Consider the following 20,694-nt stretch of genomic DNA (forward strand, 5'->3'; position numbering starts at 1 on the left):
GCATATGCCAGAGTGGGTGTGTGTGTATGTATATAGAAATAAATGCAAAATATTTAGAGTGGTTTTCCTTCACTCAGAGGGCAGTACAAGTTACCTTGTTTTCTCTTCAGTTTAGTACTCTGGTTTTTGTTCTAGGCTCCCTCTATATGCACAAATAAAGAAGTAATCTCCACTGTCACAATCCTTAAAATGTGACTAGACCTAGAGAGACAGCGATTCTTGAAATTAATATATTTTATAAAATTGAGAAACAAAAGTGTTAGGAACAGGCTTTTTTAAGCAACGTAGAAAGAAATGAGGATTGGATGGATAAGGTGCACAGATGCAATTACAGATCAACAGGGACTGTGTGCAGAGAGATACAATGTAGTTAAGCTAAATCCATGCAAGTCATTATCTGTAACCTCTTGTACTAGTAAACTGATACAAAAATCATACACTAAGTTACAGGGGTTAATTCTGGCAGTCTGAAGTGAATATCCTTTATTACTTGGTGTAACCTTATGCAGTGCAGCTACCCACAGCATCGCTGTGCCCCTGTTCTCTATCAGAGTAAAAACATTTCATTGCTAAGAGTATTCAGACTCTTGACTTCTACATTTCACTTTCCTTAGAGTGTAAGGCCTTTGGGGGGGTCTGTACAGTACACGTAATCTTAAATGATGCCATAAGACCTATCATAACTACAAATCAGTTAAAATGTTGGCAGCATGTGGAACCCAGTATTGTCTCTTAGCTCTTGGACTTTTCAGACCAACCACGAAGTCGCGTGTGGTTGCTTATGACCACACGGGAAGGGATCTATACCCTGCCCCTCTGCACCGCTGATTAGCTCAGGGAAACGAAGGTGATTGCACAGCTTCCAGTTCAGAGCTGTTTGCAACTGGTCGGCTTAGCGCGCGGTGAGAGAGCCTGCGTCTGCCCACTGTCTTACCCTGGAGGTGTCACCACAGCGTGCCTCTTGCCACACAACCGCCAGCCTCAAGTCTGCATTCGAAGGATACGGATGGAGAGCATTTCTTTTTCTTTGTTTAGTTGGTTTTTTTTTCCCCAGGAAAAGTGATGGTGAAATCAGTGTGACATATTCCTGTAAAAAATGTTCTCGGAGATGTAATAAAACACTATAGATGAGAATTTGATGAAGGAGAAGTGTAAGAACTCCCAGGAATAGCTGTTATTTCTATTAGTTCTATTTATTTGTAAATTCAGAGTTGTTCAGAGCTGTTATACTGTTTTGTAATTACTATTTCTGGCAGAATAATCCTTATCAAAGAATGACCTTTATAGTAGAGAAGATACTTTCTGTCAAGAACAGTGACTGTAAATCAAGTGCCGTCAAAATTTATTGCACTTTTTACGTAGACTTTTTGTTTTTATGAAGTCATCCCAGGAGGATCAAACATGAGCATTGCTGGGTTTTTATGGATACCCATATATTTAGAACAGCAGCATGAAAACGTTTCCCTAAATATTTTTGTGCTTCTTGGCATGGAGGGCATTTCTTCTCTTCCCTTAAAAAAACCCAGTAATTAGAAACATAGTAACAATTAAAGTTAAAAATACAACAAGAGGCTAAATATTGTAATCTTTTAGTACTAAATATTATGATGTTGAAAGTTCTGAAGTATCAATGTTTTTCAGAAATCTAACAATTATTGTTCAAGCTTAACCAATGAAAAATTATAGTTCATAAAATACAGATAACACAAGTGACTCACAAAGCCAATATTGTTCTTTGTTTTACAGTGTTGTCCGCACATTTTCGGGTCTGCGAGCCATATACGGACTACAAAGGTCGCTACCACTTTGGTTTTCACTGCCCCCGTCTCTCTGACAATAAATCTTACATCTTTTGCTGTCACCATAACAACACAGTATTTAAATACTGCTGCAATGAGACAGAATTTCAGACTGTTATGCAGATGAACTTAACGGGGAACGCAGATGGATATATGCATAAGTAAGTAAATGAGTTTTAAAGTACTCTTCACCAAACTGTTCCTGGTCTAATAACATAGCCAGAGGTGTACTTCATGATGGAAGCAATTAAAATAATTGCACATACAGGAAAACCATTACTAAAAGGTTTTCGCTGTTACAGAACTCTGAAAAGAAAGGGTATTTTAGCTTTGCTTTCTTTGCTTTGACAGGGGCTATAAACATTGCTGGGAGTGTATGTATGTAGAAGTTGCATGTAGATGTAACAAATATAAAGTTACATATAAAAGTTACAAAAGTCTCTCCCCTGACCCCAGTCTGATCCAAACTATGTTTAAATGTGTATCAGTAAAAATAAACCCCAAAGCTGTCCGTGGGGGGGAGAGAGGGAGGGAGTTGACATTTTCCATATCAACCCAAATGCACTATTTTGAATCTCTGATGTTTGGAATACAAATCTTTTATAATCACTGACCCTGGGGAACGGAACAAGATTTGCTTATGTACCAACAGTGTGTGGTCTCCTTGCCTGTCACCTGGGATACTTCCAGGTACTGCTGGGGCCTATCCTTTAAGATAAATGTCTGTAATTTTTTTTCTAAAGAACCTGTAAGTAGCAAGCAGATCTTTGTTACTGATTGCCTATTTAGGATGACAAAATCTTCACTTGTGGTCTGTCTCCTATTTAGTATTTGACATTCTGGCCACACTAATCTGCTGCAATTTCTCTTGGTGCAGAGGGCAGCTTTCAGCTGATATAAACCCCCAAGGTCGATTTCTGATTTATCTGCTTTCCCCTGCCATTTTATTCTGGTAACCAACCCCTCTGGGGAAAGGAAAGGGCAGATTGAAGACAACTGGAATTCCAGTCTATCGATTCTTGTTTACAACAGGGATTTTAGTGTTTTCTTCTGCGGTGGGAAAGTCAGTCGGTATGGTGACGTTCATTCCTATGGAAGCAGGTGCAAGGCTGTGAGAAGACTTGTGCTGGAATACTGATGTCGGCTCTTCTAACTCGCTGTGTGCAGCTGCCTCCAGCAGCAGCCGGCTCATGGAGTCAGCAAACTGTCGTCTCCCTTTCCAGCCACTCCTCGTACAGCTCTGCCTGGAGACGTTTGACTCTGGCATAGATCTAGAAGTTGTGTACTCTTAACTTTGCAGGTGTTAAAGTGACAATCACCGACTATAAAGAAGTCTCTGTACTGCGTAGTGTAAAGGAAAGACAAAAATAGACTCTACCCGTGTAAGATATCTTTAAAACAATGTAGATCTATACTGTCTTGTTACTGTATGTGCAGCTATGTCCTTGAGGTGAAATTTCCTTGCGGTGGCCTTATAGTGCATCTAGGAACATCAGGAGAACATACCACACGGAAGGCCTGGGAGACGCTTCGAGTCTAACAGGCCCATTAAAGGCCATCTGTTTTCTCCACCGTTTGTGCAGTCCGGACAATCTAGAAACTGGTAGCACCCTCACCTGGGGCTCCCCAACTCTGCCAACATAAACGCCTCCAGGCAACCTGGTGGAGTTTCTACTGCGGTACGTCCCAGTGCCCCCGTGCAATGCATACTCCACATGCTCTGCGGTAAGGGCAGGCTGTGCTCCCCCTTTCTTTACTGGGATGACCCATGCTCCCACGGCAGCAGTCGGACGCCTGCCTGAAGAGAGGTCCTCACAGGACTCTCAGTACAGAAGGGCTGTGCGTGTAGACACAGAGCCAGAACTGCGTCACACTCGAGAGTGATAAAAAGAGAGTCTCAAGGATGGACTAGTGTGGCTATTGCCCCCACGCTTTCTCAGTTCTTTGTCTTGCACACAGCAAACCTGCTTTATTTTTTCCCTTACCGTTCTGTAAACCCTGCACCAATGCTGCTGAGCAACCAAGTCTGCCTAACAGGCAGCTTCATCAGAGTTTCGGATCTTACTGGCCTGTTGAGTTCAACCAAGTAGAAAGCCCGCACTTCAGGCTTTATCTAGTATCTCAGCAGCTATTCGCTGTAGTCATGGCCAGAGCTTACTACGGCAAGGCCCTTCTGTTCTTCCTTTCACCAACAATTTGAAATGGACAGAGCAGCCAGCCTCTTCCCAAAGCAGACGTGCAGAGGGACACGTAGAATCTGATGGCAAACTATACCCTGGGATGTAGAACATGTCTCTGCCTCCTGCATGCTCTGTTTGCATGCCCGCTCACTTCTGTATGTGCACACGTACATGCCCCTGCAGAAATAAACATAGGGCTCTTCATATTATAGGGCTGTTGTATGTGAGCAGTTCCTCAAAGGGAAAAAGGTAATTTGGTATTCTATGAACTACAGTATTTATTTTAATGAAAATATTTAGAGCATAGTGTAAGTATTATATTACTTTTCATTTAGCAGTCTTTTACCTCATTCAGTTGTGATGGAGAAAGAGCTACCTCTCTGTAGTCTTTGTTGGCAAGATTCATGGTTGAGAACCACCTGCAGGCAATTTACGATATATGTCTTCAGTCCAGAATTTCCTGTGGCCATTAGCTATATGCTGATCTTTTGCAAAGGTAGGTGAAATAATGCTAAATACAAAAAAAAAGCTTCTGGAGGTGTAGTTTAGAGAAGTGCAAGAGTGGAACCGATACTGCCTTTTTATAACTTCCTGAAACACCACTTCTGATAAATCAGGGCCAGGAAAATGAAGAGATGCTAACTTTCGGTGTAAAACTCCACCCATGTAGTGAGACAGAGGGAGAGAGATCTCCTCACCCTGAGCTGACTGATACGTCCTGGTAATTTTAGTATGCTGTGGAGGGGCAGAAAGAAGTGGAGCCTAGATGCCTAGATTAAAAACACTGTAAAACGCATCTTACTTAATACATTCTGACTTTATTTAACGTATATGATAATTTAACTTTATTTGGATTCTAATACATCCAGGGTTCACTTTACAGTAACAAAGTCAGCTCTTTGTTTAGATCTAATTTCACACACCACTGAAAAAAATTCTGATGAAACCTCTTGTACTGTGGCTGGGGAGAATGATTTAGGATATGGGAATAGCAGTGAACTGGGAAAAAAAAAAAGGATTATAGTTTTCAGGGAAGAGTGATTCAATATTATTATTTGGTTTATTTCAATATTATTATTTGGTTTATTTTTCTGCTTAGCCATTCTTTTGATCATCAAAATAAATTTCTTGGTTTATAATACAGTTGAGGGAAAAAATTAATGAAGTGACTTATAACTTCTTTGTCATGGCACAGCTGAAAAAACACATTTGTCTTCTACAGTCACACAATATAACTATAGCCAGGGTTATTTACATTTTTTCCATTACTGTAACAAAAGATTTCTGTGTTTTTATAAGTGCAGAATACTGGGCTATTATATCTTTGCAATCATGCAGATTAATCAGTCTAATATTTTTGAATGTGAACAATTCATTTAGTATTAAATATAGAAATACCAATGATGTCTAACAGACAAGAATAATTCTGCCATCCAAAGTATTTTTCCATAAAACTTTGTCTAATAAGCTGTTTAACTGTTCTTAAAAATAGTATTCACTTGAATCTGGTATTCATACTCTCTCAGATTTTCTATGATGCATGTTTTGGTGGATTAGCAGCAGCGCTACTATGCTAGGGGTCCTTAATCTGATACTGGAACAGTGTTATGGCAGTCTGTAATGCATCCATGGTTTTCCTTACCTCTTATTCCACTTTTTCCGTGTTGAATGGCTTTTGCACACAACACTACAACACTGCACCAAAAGCAACGTGAGGACAGAATAGCACAATCTTTCTCCATGTACAGCATGTGCGCTGCAGAGCTGGCATTTGCTTAAGTATCTCCTAGAAAGTCATCTTTACAGGAACACAAAAAAATAAAATAAATAAATAAATAAATATCACTTCCACTACCAAATGTTGCAAAAAGGTGTAATTTAGCTGGGAAGACCTCTTAGGTACTACAGTAACAGATTCTACAAGAAAACACAGGACAGGAAAAAAAAAATCCCATTTGATTTGAAGTGTACATGTGAAAACTGCACAGATTTCCCCAGTGTTAGAAGTACTGAGGCATTGCTAGGATGTAAGCTTGCCTTTCCTTGGGGCAACACTTAAAAGCGTTACTGCTGCAAGTAACAGCCCCGTTCAAGGAGAAGAGGGAAAGAAACCATTTCCATGGCTATCTGCTTACACTTAAACTCTGCAGCTGTAGAATTTTGCTCACAATTGTTTTTATTTGTTGGGTATTTTAAGCCTGAATTCCCAAATGAATTACTTTCTGTTCATGTGCTGCACACGAAAACCAGCAAACACTTCCAAAAAAATTATAGCCTGGTCCTAACCTGCTTGTCATCGTCTGAAAAAGCTAATGAATTAGATGGAAGGAACCACATGGGTAGGAATAATAATAAAAGAACCTATCTTTTAATTTGTGTGGAGGGGTGTTAGAGAAATCTAAGCAGGATTCTGTAGATGGAATAGGAGGAGATGGATGGTAAAAGTCTTTGTTGTTCTCAGAGAGCCCAATTCAAGACTCCCTGAAGTCAGAGAAAATCTTTCCATTTACGCAAGTGGGCTCTGTACAAGGCTATATACCATATATACATCGTATTTCTATAAAAGATGAAGTATCTTAAAATAACGAGCTCCTAAGCTCTTCTGATATCCTGAATTACCCTGTCACAGAGAAGCTAAAACGAAATTGCCTTGTAACTTTTACTCCAGATATAGCTTTTGCATTTGTGTGCCAGCAGCAGCAGAGGGCAAGGCAGCTTTAGAGCTCATTTTCAGTGTTACATTGATAAAGCTGGTGTTGAACCTCAACAGGAACCTCCAAAATGACTGCTTGGGAGGGGCAGGAGCAGCAGCAGGGAAGGGCAGAGGAGACAGAACCGTACCAAAGCAAGTTGTTATACTTGATTGTCCCTGTGAAGGAGCAAACCCCTATAATTTGATAATTTGAATCTCAGTAAATTTGGAATCTGTTTACACTTTCTTTTGAATTGAAATGAAATTTTTCCACAGAAGTACAGGAAAATCAGATTGCAAGATGAAACTTTTACAATTAAATCATTCCGTTCAATGAGATGAGAGCCAATCCTAGGAGTTTTTTTGATTCCCACTTCTTGTCTGTGTCTCTGGCCTTACTGTTATTCAGTGTAAGAATGTTTATTTTCTAATTAAGACATCTTCTTAATTTGTAGGGAAGTTTTCATTTTTACTAATTAGTAGCCATCAGCAAAATTAATATTTTCTACCATCTTAATAGTTTGAGAAACAGAAAACATGAAAGTATGGAATTTCCCCCTGTGTACAAAACATACTACTTATTCATTTTGCTTGTGATTTTTCACAAGGCCCTTTTGATAGTGCTGTTGTCCCACTGTCTATTAAAGTAAAGCAGCCTCTCATTCTTGTATTTGTGAGAAACGAATGTTACTGAGAAGGAGCAGATGGATAACTTGTATATGGCATGATTAATAAATTGCTGCTTTAAATTGGAACACTCAACGTACCCTTTAATTTTTTCTAACCAAAATTTTGATGAGTGAAACTAAATACCTAAAATACAGACAAATTCTTTTGAGTTAACTGTAAGAAATGTTCCTTGCCAAAACAAAAATAGCATGTTTTCTAATATGTCCAGTCTTACTGTTGATCAAATACAGCTCACCTATTTGTAAAATGGACGCTATTGGCGTTAGTGAGGAAGAACAGGATTTGTTACAATGGATTTCTTCCTGACTTCTCCAGCCTTCACTTCCCTTTTATTTACATTAGCAGAAAATAGAAGAGTTTACCCCAATAGGAATAAATCCACTGGAAGTCAAGAGTAGCACTGCTGAGAAGCCTGAATTAACCAGATCCTGTTACACTTTGAAGTGCCTGGACTGCAAAAATGTTAATGCATTACAAAGGTCTACCCACTGTTGTGTGAAGTTAGGCAGGCATGTGGAAGTTTTTAGTAGAGGCAAAGACTCTTGAGTTAAGGGTTTTCAGAAGCACTGTATTTTGTCTACTTCCAATCCTCCTGGAAATTTACTGAGAATTTTTTCAAATCTGAGGCTTGCAGTTACACAGGGAGGGAGTCATTAACAGCTCTCACCTTCCCCTTGTTACTTACAGTTACTTGCTAAGGATCCTCAGTTAGTTTAACGTTCTATCTGTGTAGTGGAAAATCATTCCCTGGAGAGGAGAATCAGTCTCCTTAAGTGCTGGCAGGCAGTAACACAGAAATTAAAACTCTTGATTTCTTATCTGATTTCTTGTTTCAAATCCTGATTATTTTGAAGTATGAAATTTAAAAAGTCATACAAAAGTTTAAATGGAAGCGAAAGTTCAAAGCAGAGACTTGAAATGTTTTAGATCCAAAAAGGCTTGGGACACATTTTTAAAATGTCAAACCCTCTTCCTGGCTTGCACCTATTATGGGTCTTCTCAGCCTTTTTCCTTCTCGCAGCCTTTCTGTTTTGATCAATGTTCTGGTATGTCTGTGAAAGACAGCATGGTTGAGTGTGTGTTCCATTTGATTCATCTAAGTTCAGGTTCACATAGATGTGGGTTGACCACCTATTACTTCGATATAATTTTCCTCCAAGACTGCCTTCCTAATGACATTTTTTTAACTAGTATTTCTTCTGCTTGCTCTTGTTTTTACAGTCCCTGGTACACATACTTCCACATTAGCTTGTAGGTCTAGATTAGCCACCTTCACTGTATACCTAACAGTCTCCTCCTTACCTCTTTCTTTCCTTCTCTGTTCTGACCTCATCCTCCTCACTCACAGTTTCCAATCTAAACTGCATTTACACCTGACAGTCATTTTTCTTTTAATAATATTGCATCTCCAGCAGAGCTTTAGCACTTCTTCTCTTTTTTCGTCTCCAAATTCTTGACCCCTTATACCTTTTCTGCCTTTTTCCCCCCTCTTTCTTTTAATATCATTAGTCACCTGTCATAGATTTACAGCTCCGTGCACCATGTCAGCAGCTGATAATTTTCATGGCCTTTACCTATATATACACATTATAACTATACCAGCATATACATATAAATGTGGTACATATTTTCCTTCCTGTGGAATGAATTGTATATATAATATGATCTTGCCGATGTTCTTCCCTCCCAAATTTATTACCGGGAAACTAAGGGATCTTTAGCAGTTGCTCTTGAAAGCCTATACTTCTATTAATATCTTCTGTATCCGGCAATAATTAATTATTAAACTTGGAGCAAATACAAGCACATTAAACACCTTTTAAGACAAGCAGTGAATATTTTCAATAGCACAGATGCTCCTCAGTCTCAATTACTACAGTGTATTTTTTCGTATGGTTAACCCTCCCTCTCATCAATGCCCTGTCACTTTTGGGAGAGTGACTCTCTGGAAGTAAAAATTTGCAGAATAAAACATACAGCCCACCAGCCATGTACATACCGGTAGTCTCACTTAAAGCACTGAAGCTAGTTGTACACCAAATTTATGTGCTGATATAAATACACAGATGAGAGGGAGAAATAGAAATGTTTGTAAGACAGGGGCCTTAGTTTTTAAAAACCTCCTGTGTCATGCATATAGCAGTATTTAGATTGAAATAATAAATAATTTTTAAGGACATATGCTTTAGAACAAAATGTTTGTTTCATCCATCTGTATATTATATTTATATAATTAATGAAAAAACCAGCCTTGATAAATCAACATGGTGGCCGTTACTGATACATAACATTTTTGTTTTCGCTTTTTTTTCTTTCACAGCAACTACAGTGCACTGTTAGGAGTGTGGATCTATGGCTTTTTTGTGGTGATCTTGCTGGTACTGGACCTTTTATATTACTCTTCAATGAACTATGACATTTGCAAATTTTACCTGGCACGGTGGGGAATCCAGGGGAAGTGGATGACACAGGGACAGAGCCGATGGATTAACCCTGCTCAGGATCCAAGCCAAGTACAGACACAGCCTCAGCCAGAGCCACAGCCTCAGACTCAGCCACAGCCTCAAACATCACAGACAGTACATACATTAAAAGGAGATGCTTTAAGCCCACCCCTGATGTCTTTTCAGAGTACATCTGCCTGGTAAGTAAGTTAAGCCATATTGCAATACGTTATTTAACTCTTGTTTTGTAGGGTGAACAATCACCTGTAGTTGGAAGGACCTGCAAATTCAGGCTGAACAGCACCATTTCTAGCACATAATTCTTTATATCATGAACTGTCTAACAGAATTACCACTTAGGAGTGATTTCTCACTGTGCAATACATTAAGTAATCTTTTAATACTGTTCTCAAGAGAAATAGATGCTGCCATTTTTCCATGCTAAATAGTTTTACTACTCTGTGGTACAAACCAACCACAAATCTTTGTTCTACATCGACCATTATAAAATTGATTTTAATCTGGTGTCAAAGACTAATTGCTATGTGTATCTATGTATCTGTTGTTGATCTGGTTTTAAAAGATTGTATTAATAGCAATACTGAAATAGCTTCAATGCAAGATGTCACAAATCCACGCTATTTGTGGCATGAGACACAGAAACAACATGAAAACCAGGTTAGTTTTTTTTACATGCATAGCCTAAAAAGCACAGCTTGATCTCCTTTGACAGACTGACACAAGTAGGCTACTGTAAAGTTAAATGCTACAAAGCCAAAACAAACCCTCCCCAAAAACCCCCAGACCAAATGGGAGACACATACTTCAGGAGCAAGCAGAACATGCAATATAAATAGAAGAAACCAAATACTGATAGCCGTGGGACAAAATGAGATTGCACCATTTTGGACTGTTTTTAACCAAAGAAAACAGAAGCAAAGGAAGAGAGCTGAATGAAACGATGCTCTAAATAAGGTGTCAAGAAAGAAGGTGGGGACTTTTTTCTTGGCAAGAGAGCATAAAGTTTTGGAAGGAGGCAGAGAGGGTAGAGTCACCAGTGTGTTTTAGAAATGTTCCAGAAGGCCGAGTGGTGAGTTTTGGCAAAATAAAGTGATCTGAGTAGGGTGAAAAAGATGACAGCGATTCCTGAAGCTGTAGAGCACATAAAGCCACAATCTTGATCTTAGTCTGAAACCTTTGGGTAGTACTGTGTTCCAGATGGGATGATGATAGCAGTAGTCCTTTTATTTCATAACTTGTCCTTTAATTTTAAGCTAAAATCTAGAGCAAACAGGGTTGAAGATTTTTGGTAACAGAAGAGGTAGTGATAGTTTGACCCAAGGACAAGGATCAGTGAAAGGAGTCATTTGGCACGGTAGCCGGTACTGGATGTATCCAGTGCAGCTCAGACTTACAGACCGTTCTAGCAGGCCTTGGCCAAACACAAGAGCCTAACAGTGTTACTTCAGATAGATAGCGACTTGCTTGTGCTCGGCTGTAAGCACTTTTTTTGTCACTACTTCTTCCTCTTCTCTCCTTTTTTCTTCTTGTAATTCCTTCAGCTTTTTCTGCATATTGATTTCCCAGTCTTCCATCAGAACTGCTATACGGGTTAAGACCAACATTTGTAGTACAGTAATTGTATTCTAGCTTAATACACGTGTGCATGTATAAAAATGTAGTGACAGCATGAATATATATATAGATAGATATATTAAAAAATAATAATTTAGCCTGGTTATACCACTTGGTAATTCTACCATTCCATTACCAGTTAAAGGAAACTCTTCAATAATTCTTGAAGGATGCTTGGTGCACTTTCCGTTACTGACTTTTGTTGTTCTGTTTCTTTGCTTTTTTTTTTTTGAAGCATTAAGCGGGCAATGTATGTTAGGATCAGGTGAGCGTATCCCATATGCTCCTTTTCCTGTGTTTGCAGGAGATGAGCATTGATAAGTCACTCCAGTAATCCTCACCCCTTCCCCAGTGAACTGTCTGTCTGTGCCCTCCTCAGTTCCCATAAAATGCCGTCTTTTCCTAATCCTTTCCTTGCTCAATGGAAGAAATAATTAGATGTTTCCTTAGCAAAACCATATCTATCCCTTGTATTTCAGCACATAAACCACTACAAGAGATGCTGTATTTTCAAAGTTATAACCTGCAACTTTTGAAACTCACAACCCCTTAACTAAGTGCATAAATGACTCTGAGTTGAACACATTAAAAAATACCAAGAAAAAGGTAATAGGCACTGCTGATCACAGGCAGGCTGTTTAGGATGTGAAAGAGGTTTTTGATTGAACAGCTCCCTCAGAAAAGGACAGACTTGTGTACTACAGCAATTGCCAAGACTGTGGGGAGTAAAAGGAGGTTGCCTGGCTCTTTATTTCTCTGTTAGATAATCTGCAGGTTATATGCATGAAAATATGGTAATTTTGGTATATAGAAATTAAGCTTCGTTTCAGAGTCCAGTTCTGCTGCAGTCTGTATTTGATGAATGACCTTTGTACTGTCTTCTCAAAATGTAATCGTACTATCAGTGAAGAAGTAGGTGCAATGGAGTTACTGGATTTATAATTTCCATCATTGGTTTTAAAATTGCCTAATCCATGCTTAATACCTTTTTGTATTTTATACCTGAATTTCCATTTTTCTACATGGTGACATGAACTTCTTAGATGCTTTGGTAACAGCAGGTTTCCAGTCTATAAAACCAACTTTTTGGTTTGTGTTGGCATTTTTAATGTGTCCTAAACTTATCCTGGCTTTTCCCTCCATAGGTAAATAAGCATTTTTCTTTAGCACCTCACAAACACACTTATGTATGTGTGTGTATATATATTGGGTGTCATACCATAAGATCAGTTCCTGTTTACAGATGAGCTTTTTGAAAATAGAAAAAAATACATTTTTTAATCTTGTGAGATATGCATATATCCCAGGGCATAAAAACTTAAATACTGTTAAAAACATTTTCCAAAACAGTTTGCAATGATGAGAGATGTTGAAGTTGTTAACCTCCTGTACATCTGTCCTAACACAGTTTAAAAACACGCCCATTCTAGAAGACACTACCTGATGATAATACGAAAGGGATTCTTGCACATCAAGCATCTCGGCAACACTGAAGACTTTAGATAATCTTATTGCAGAGAACTGACAGTGTTAAACTATCGCAAGAAAGATGGCAGGATTAACTCATAGTTTGTAAAGCAGTTTAGGATCTTCCTGGGTTAAAAAAAATATGAGTGCTTTTTATTTTATAATTTCTTTTCTTGCTGTAGTTTAAATGCCATGAATTGGCAATGAAACCAATGACTGAAACAGGTATGTCAAAGAGAAAAATCAAGCAAGTCACAGCATAGAGTGGGTACAACCATGCCCAAGATGTTTAAACATTTTGTCCTAGCAGATCACTGTATTATTTACTTGAGAAAAACAGGACCATGTATAGCCATAATATTATTATAACTAAAGAAGTCTGGAATCCATTATACATGCTGCTGGCTGCTCTGCAGAGGCTCGCAGTGTTGTGGAAGGAAAATCATTAATCTCAGAAACATTGAGCCCGATTTAGAATAATGTTGCTTCATCATGTAGTGTATGGATTTTGTGGCCGGACTAACGTTGATTTCTTCTTTAGTATGGAAACCATCTGAGGGCTGTCCAAAGGCCTGTGTGGGCTGAAGGTCCTGGTGGATGTACCTTCTGCAACCCCAACACCATCACAGACTGCAAGTGAATGAGCTTAAACAGTTGTGGCTTATCTCACGGTGGTTCCTCCAGGTCATGGCCAAGTTGCGTGAGCAGGGCCCTTCCACGCTCACTGGTCCATGTAAGAATCTGCAGTCTGGTTAGCCTGAGCGAGCTTTTCACACCTGGAGATCAAACGGCAACAAGCAGCAGGCAAATCATTACTACTGCTCAACACAGTACAAGCCAGGGAGGCGATAAAATGAAATATTGTAAGTTGAGGAATCAAAATCCTGAGTACTGGAAAAACTTGTTCTCACAGCCACAGGAATATTGTTAATTAATGACTAAAAAAGGTCAGACTAGCAAGGAAGATCACACAAGAGGAAGCGTCAGGGCAGCCTGGCAGAGTTTCTCCAGATTCTCTGTGGCTGTGCTGTGTTCCAGACGTGAGAGGGGAACAGATGAACATGATCTCACTGCCTTGCTCTGGTGATGTTAAACTCCTTCCCCACCGCCATCAAGGATGCAAATCATAGGGCATACTGTCTTCAGGTCTAACTTTTGCCTCTCTGTTCCCTGCCTTTCTGCACAACAGCATGGACAGGCAATGTCTGCTTTGTATGTGATCATACATGTTATGCTACATGACTCACTTTCGGAAACCTGCTGGCTGTCCAGAATCAGGAAAAGTACCAGCCCAGCAGGGTAAGCCAGAGCTTGTTTCCTTTATGCAGTTGGAATGGGTTAGAAAAAGGCAAGTCAATTTTACTTCCCCTCATTAGATGTTGCGAACTGCTTTTGCTGTGAACTCCTCTGAGTGACATTGTCTTTCTGGCAACAAACAGAATAGTTTTTAGCCTGCTGCTATTCACCTGCTACTTGACACCTCTTCAAATGACTACCAAAGCACTTATAAACAAAGAGAGAAAAAAGCCTATAAAAATATTGGCAGGGTTTAGAAGCCAGCAGGTAACAGAGCATGTCCACAGCAACTGTGCAAAAAACCACAGGGAATAAGTTACTTTTCTGGTGGCAAAAAAGGGACACGTGAAAGAATTCCCTTTGATACCAAATTCTGAAACAGGATCCAGACTATCACTGGAGCAAAATACCACATTCAGTAGGTCCTCTGCTTCAACAATTTCTAAAAGAGCTGCACGTGCAGTCTTGCCTGTGTCTCCAAGCTTGGGCCACCAGCACTGAAGTGGGTCAGCTCTGCGCTCTGAACGTGGCCACAGTCCACTAAAACCATTAGGCGCTGGGGTGGCAGGAGGGTTTTGTGCAGAGGCTGCTCTTGATACAAGACATGCACAGTAACAAAGTGAACAACATCTGCCTCCTTCCATTTTAAGTGAAGTGTTTTGAAAATAAGATCGATCTCAAATTTACATTTGAAAAATCGCTGTGTTAAATGGGAATACAATGATACCATTTTAAAGATACAAAATTTTGCATCGTAGGGCAAAGCATAGTTTTTATTTACAGACCGTCCATAGATTTTTATATTATACTTAGACTAAATATGGCAAACCAAAGCACCAATAGTTTTTTTTAGAAACATGGAAAGAAATAAAATTGCTTTTATGAAAGAACTGTTTGGGAATTAACATCATCTGGGGAATCTGTCTGGTAACAGATGTTAGATGTGTCAGGCAACATCTACCATTACACGTGTGCCTCCATTCCCTTCAAAATATATTGGGTTAGAATAACAGATATTGTTGAATATATTTTCTTCTAAATATTATTGTCTGTTTGCTAGGAACTGCATAACTATAAAAATAGAAATTGCTTAAAACCAAAAGCACAGCTAAGGAAATCACTTTCTGCTCCTAGAAGAGCCAGATGCTGAAACTCATTTTGCATTGCATCTCCCTTCTCCTGCCTGGTGTCAGGGCAGGAGACCGGCGGCACAAATAGACAGTGGGCTTGGAACCAACCACCTCCAAATCTGCAATGCTCCGAGTCTTGTTTACTTACCTCAGTACTATAATCATGCAAATAAATGGCAAGATTCAGGTTTTATTTTTATCATTTGCTTTTAAGTAATTCAAGATACCTAACTTAACTGAGTGCTTGCTTTCTTCCTTGTATTTAGGAATTGACTATTAGCACGTAAAGTTAAGCCAATATGCAAGGTTTCTGTCCACCTCAACCTGAATATAGGCAATCTTTGTGTATATTGACAGACACTGCATCTTTTGTTGATATGTATGTAATGCGTATTGTTTATTTCATGCTTTATTCTCCTTTTCCTTTTGCTCTGTAAATATTGCAACATTTATTTCTCTACATTCTTGTTAACTGCAGATTCATTAGATAGAGGCTGATTGCTATTCCCTATTTTAGCTGTTTCTGAGGCTGTCCATCAAATTGAGACTCTCGCATTCATCCACTTCAGGAAAGTCTGTCTTTTCAATGGACTGTACAGTTGAAGTGATTTAACTTAACTTAAATGTGGTAATGAATTGTCAGAAAATAGCAATTAGAACAGAAGTGAGTAGTTAAAAGGTTATCTGAAGACTGCTGCTAAATGAACTCTGCACACTGAGAAATGAAAGCTAGTAAAGTCAATTCTGAACATCCTCCATCTTTAAATTTTCTCATCTATTCTGAGTAGAATTTTTTGCAGCAAGATCATTACCTCATCTACATTTTAACAAATCTGGAATAACACTACTGAAGTGGCAGATAGCAGTGTAAAATTTGTGTGAAATCAGAAGACTCCAATTAAGCCCACAATTGCACTGCATAATGTCACAACACTATAGCATCACACACAGGAATGAGTGTGACATCCCAAGTTTTATCAACCAATTCCACCTTCCCTGTCACAATCGAAACCACTGAATTTTAAAAGACACTGTCATTATTTTAGTAGTTACAAAACTCCCACCCCTTACATCTGCTTAGGTACCAGATGCTCAATAGTAATTGTAATAGCACATGTACATTTTACACAATCACTGAAAAATAAAATAGCAAGGTTATTATAAAGCTCCTCACTTAGACTCTGAAGTATCACAGAGAAACTTTAGAACACTCCCAGACACTTTGCAAGTACAGCTGAGCGCAGCAGCTGAGCTTCATACCCACATACCTTCAGGCAGTCCGGCCTCATCTCTCGGTAATACATCAAAGGGCTCCTGGCTGGCTGATTGCACTTTCACATTGGTGTTTAAAAAGCTAAAAGTCAGGTGCTTCACAATCACTCCTGATTTAGGTCTGTGAATACAATTGTAACTTAAAATCAGTCTAGTTGTCTCTTGACAGGCTTTTAAGAGTAGCTGGATCTAGAGTAGCAAAGGTATGGAGCAGTGAGTAGCTCCCATACCATGTATTGAACTATGCATTAAAAATATTTAACTGTCAGGGACCAAAGCTTTTATTATATTGATAAAAGTCAACTCATTGCTTTTAATTTTCTAGAGACTAAATAAGGCAGATGGACAGGGAAACGACAGGGAGAATAAACAGCATCGCCAAAGATCTTGCAAGTGGTAGAAGAAATAAAAGAGGAGGTGTTAAGGAGCTGGAGTTAATGATATAAACAGGCAAGCCTTCCTCTGTTTATGCAAAGTTGCAACGGGAGTTCTAAGTAGGAGCTTTAGTGTAACTCAGCCTTCTGAACTGAAAGCACTTTTCAAAAAAAAGGAACAAGAAAGAAAATGATTGATAGACAAATACTGTCCATCTTAAGTAGGCTATGCCCCAGAGAACTACTAAAAACACCTGCAAAACAACTTTCTATGTACACTCGATGCTTTTAACAGAGGTGAGAATGAAGAAGAAAAAAACCCAAGTGTCTCTAAGGTAAAATCCCATTGCTTCCAATGTCTTGGAAAAGTCAACTCCCAACGTGTATTTTGGATGTCAAGAAACAGGTAACTCCCTAACTTAAGAAGGAACAAGCAGGCAGTAGAGCTGAAGATCGTGTACAGACACAGACCAATTTTTATTCTCAGAGTTATTATTAAACAAGAAGCCACATGTAATAAAATACTTTTATGGGGTTGCAGAAGATCTTTCAGAGTGTACTAAAATTTCTACACGAAATAATGACATACTGTGGAATACCAGACGGTAGTGAAATCATCAAAAGCTTATGTGATAATGCTGAATCCATGACCATAAATGGTAACAATGTCAGACAATTATTCGCAGTGAGAGCTGAGGTCAAGGATCTACCACATTATTACTTTTATTGTCACTGTTCCCTGATTAGATCATGACAAAGACAACCACAGCAAGCAATTAGGCATTCATCAGAAAAGTGATAAAACATGTTTGTATGACCTTGGTTTTATAATGATGTTTCACTGCACAGTTCAAGAAAAGGCCAGCAATTGGGCACAGTCAGTTTGTTCATCATTAGGAAGGTATCAGATATACGGCTGTTTAAGTCTCAAAAGCAAAACAGATCAAAAAGCATTGAAATTTGAGAAACATTAGAGTCATTAGAGAATGCTGATGTCAATCAGCAAACAAGTTTCAAGAATTTAAAAGGTTCTGGAGCAGTTACATGATCAACACTGTCATAAATACATATACACAGATATCTACAACCGTAATTGTGAAGAAAATCTATTCACTGCAGAAAAAAACATGCCTCTGAAAGGACGTTGAAATCCACTATAAAGAGTTTCTTGGAGATCGGAACTGCTAAAGAGATAAAACCAGTTTAAAACATTAAATGGCTGGAATATGACAAATGTCACTGGGACACAACTAGAAATGTTAGTCCCATGTCAGGCGATAATGCGATCACATTATTTTAAATGAGTTTAAACTCAGAGAAATGAGTTTAATCAGGGCAACACTAGGTCACCTCCACAGAGCAGCATCAAAGAAATAAATGATGGAAACTGGGCACCCATCATAAAATACAGGAGCGTAAAAATAACTGTAAAAAGTGGTTGTGTGTGAAATAAGGTACCTCACTTTACTTCCCCAGTAGGGTAATCTGTTCCCTGGTGTTTGCGTGTATTGGTAACATTTACTTCGGCTCCACAGAATCTCAAAGGTGTCTGAACTGTGGAGACAGAACCATTTGCAGTTAAGTGTTAAACGCAGCGATGGAAAGGTGTTTGCACAGGGGTTCATGCCACCACCTGACTGGTGGGCTCAAAGCTAAAAGGGGACAAGGTCCAGCTACAATTTTCTTTTGGAAGGACTGGTGCTCTAGTTGAGTAGTTTATGCACAAAGGAGCCCTCTGGTAGTTGGGGCACTGTGTGTATTAACTAGCTGATCAGATCGCTCAGCTGAGTTCTGTGTCAGAGCAATTTCTTGCAGTCATTAAAGTGATGCTGCTCTGAGAGCTGACACAGCCTACACAGGCTGCCTTCTTTCTGTTGAAAATCATTACTATCATGTAGCAGCATGTGGAAAAGTAATGGCAGTGGTCTTCACCAAAAATTACAGTAAATTAATTAAACGGTCATTAGCTATAACCTACGCTGATTAGTGATACAGATTTTAATCAGTCATGCAGACAAGGGAGGCAAGTTATTTTCTATTGCATTCCCAACTTCTCATCTCTGAAAAGCAATGAGTAATAGGGAGCTCCTGAACCCAGCACCTTTTGTCATTCTTAAGTTAACAGCTCATCTCCAGCACAATTTCACCTAAAAAGTTCTAAAAAAAGTGATTGGAAAGCAACCAGAGTTCACCCTTTTCAAAACACCAAAAACCTCCCAAACTTATCTTATGCTGCTGAAGGTAGCAACAGAAATCAACTAGAAAAATGCCTGCTTAATTTCCATTTTGAGACACTTTAAAGAAATTGCATGACATGCTATGAGGACACCACGTGGAAGCACGAGTAGATTTGCTCGCACAGTGTGGCATGTAATCTAATGCTTTGGCAAGGTTCTAGGAGACTGTCTAAGAGAACATGAAGGGGTCGTTAAAGGATTCACCAACTTTTGGCACTGCATCTGGCTCCTACATGTCTCTCCCATGTTTCTGTAAAAATTTGCAAATGCATTACAAATATCAAGTATAGAACAGGCTGTAATCTAGCTCTTAAAGGCTGACTGTACTGTGCTCTGCTTTAGTACCTGAAACTTAGCACGCCTACCTGTGCAACAAAGTTCCTGCCTCACAACACTAAGACTGCACATTTTACGTGACATAGTAGAACCACGGACACAGGGTTCAGGTAAGGGCACAACTCATGTACTGCTGTTTTGCTGTAGGCATCACCGATTGATAGAGAGTATCCTGGACCCAGCTGAAATAGCCCCTAATACAGCAGGTAACTACCCACCATCAGTTTCCTCTGCGGTACGATGGCTAAAAGTGAGCTAACAAAATTCTTGAGTATATAAAGAGGAGATGCCAATTAGAAGTAGGGAGCTGTGTCTCACTAGCAGTGGTGAGAGGGAAACGTCACCTTCACTAGGGCCTGTAGCAGAAAAAATTGTAATGGCAGATGGGAGAGCATTCAGAAAGAGCTGCAGAGCTTACCTGACTTTTGGAAAAAGTCTGTCAAACTGTGAGAAGTTTAAGAAGCTGAAGGCTAAAAGAACATTAAAAGGCAATTTGATCCCTGTCTGTAAATTCTTCATGGCAAGGAGATTTCAGATAATAGAGGACTGGAGTAAACAAAGACAGAAAAAGATCCAAGATCTGGAAGATCAATTTATACAACTCTTGACTGGCTATAAACAGCAGGATTAACCTCAGTCAATTTAGTCACCTAAAAGTCAAGCAGCTACTAGTTGTTCAGGGTGCCTCACTAACACATTGAAAGAGGCATTTCCAGAGAGCTGTTCATCCCACCTCTCTTAGGACAGACTGAATCACTTGGAAGCTGCTCTTCATTGGTTTTTTGACATTATGCTGGAAGATGAGCTTATAGAAATCCCTAACATTTAACCAGCTGAAGCCTGACAGTGGGATTGATCTCACCTAAGTGTACATTTCTTTTCAAAGTTGGCAGTTCACCAAAGAAATGTCTTGAGAAGCCAGAGAATACTCATTATTGTGATTTTAAAACTGGCAAGGGGGCTCGTGAAATATAAAGCAACAGTCACTGGATGGGAAGCTAGGTCTGCACAGGAGGCCAAACTGAGGATCATAAGAATGGCTCTTTAAAAATCTGATTTGTCTGAGGAATGTGTGAGGCTGCATTCCCAGAAGACTCACACCAACATCAGTTTTCACAGAATCACAGAATCATTTAGGTTGG

The 20,694-nt window shown here is 39.2% G+C and overlaps 1 protein-coding gene across 1 annotated transcript in view; it reads left to right on the top strand.

Annotated features, from left to right (window-relative positions):
* Nucleotides 1–10,005, top strand: part of KIAA1644 (KIAA1644 ortholog) — a gene marked incomplete at its 3' end in the record, with an annotated part of 17,459 nt that extends 7,454 nt beyond the window's left edge. The window contains exons 2-3 of the mRNA XM_009705654.1: nucleotides 1,747–1,960; nucleotides 9,682–10,005. Coding sequence (XP_009703956.1) covers nucleotides 1,747–1,960; nucleotides 9,682–10,005 — 538 coding nt within the window. The remainder of the gene's footprint in view (nucleotides 1–1,746; nucleotides 1,961–9,681) is intronic.
* Nucleotides 10,006–20,694: the final 10,689 nt, after the last annotated feature.

This window comes from Cariama cristata, unplaced genomic scaffold (genome assembly GCF_000690535.1).
Source record: "Cariama cristata isolate BGI_N322 unplaced genomic scaffold, ASM69053v1 scaffold11988, whole genome shotgun sequence".
Classification (NCBI taxonomy): Eukaryota; Metazoa; Chordata; class Aves; order Cariamiformes; family Cariamidae; genus Cariama; species Cariama cristata.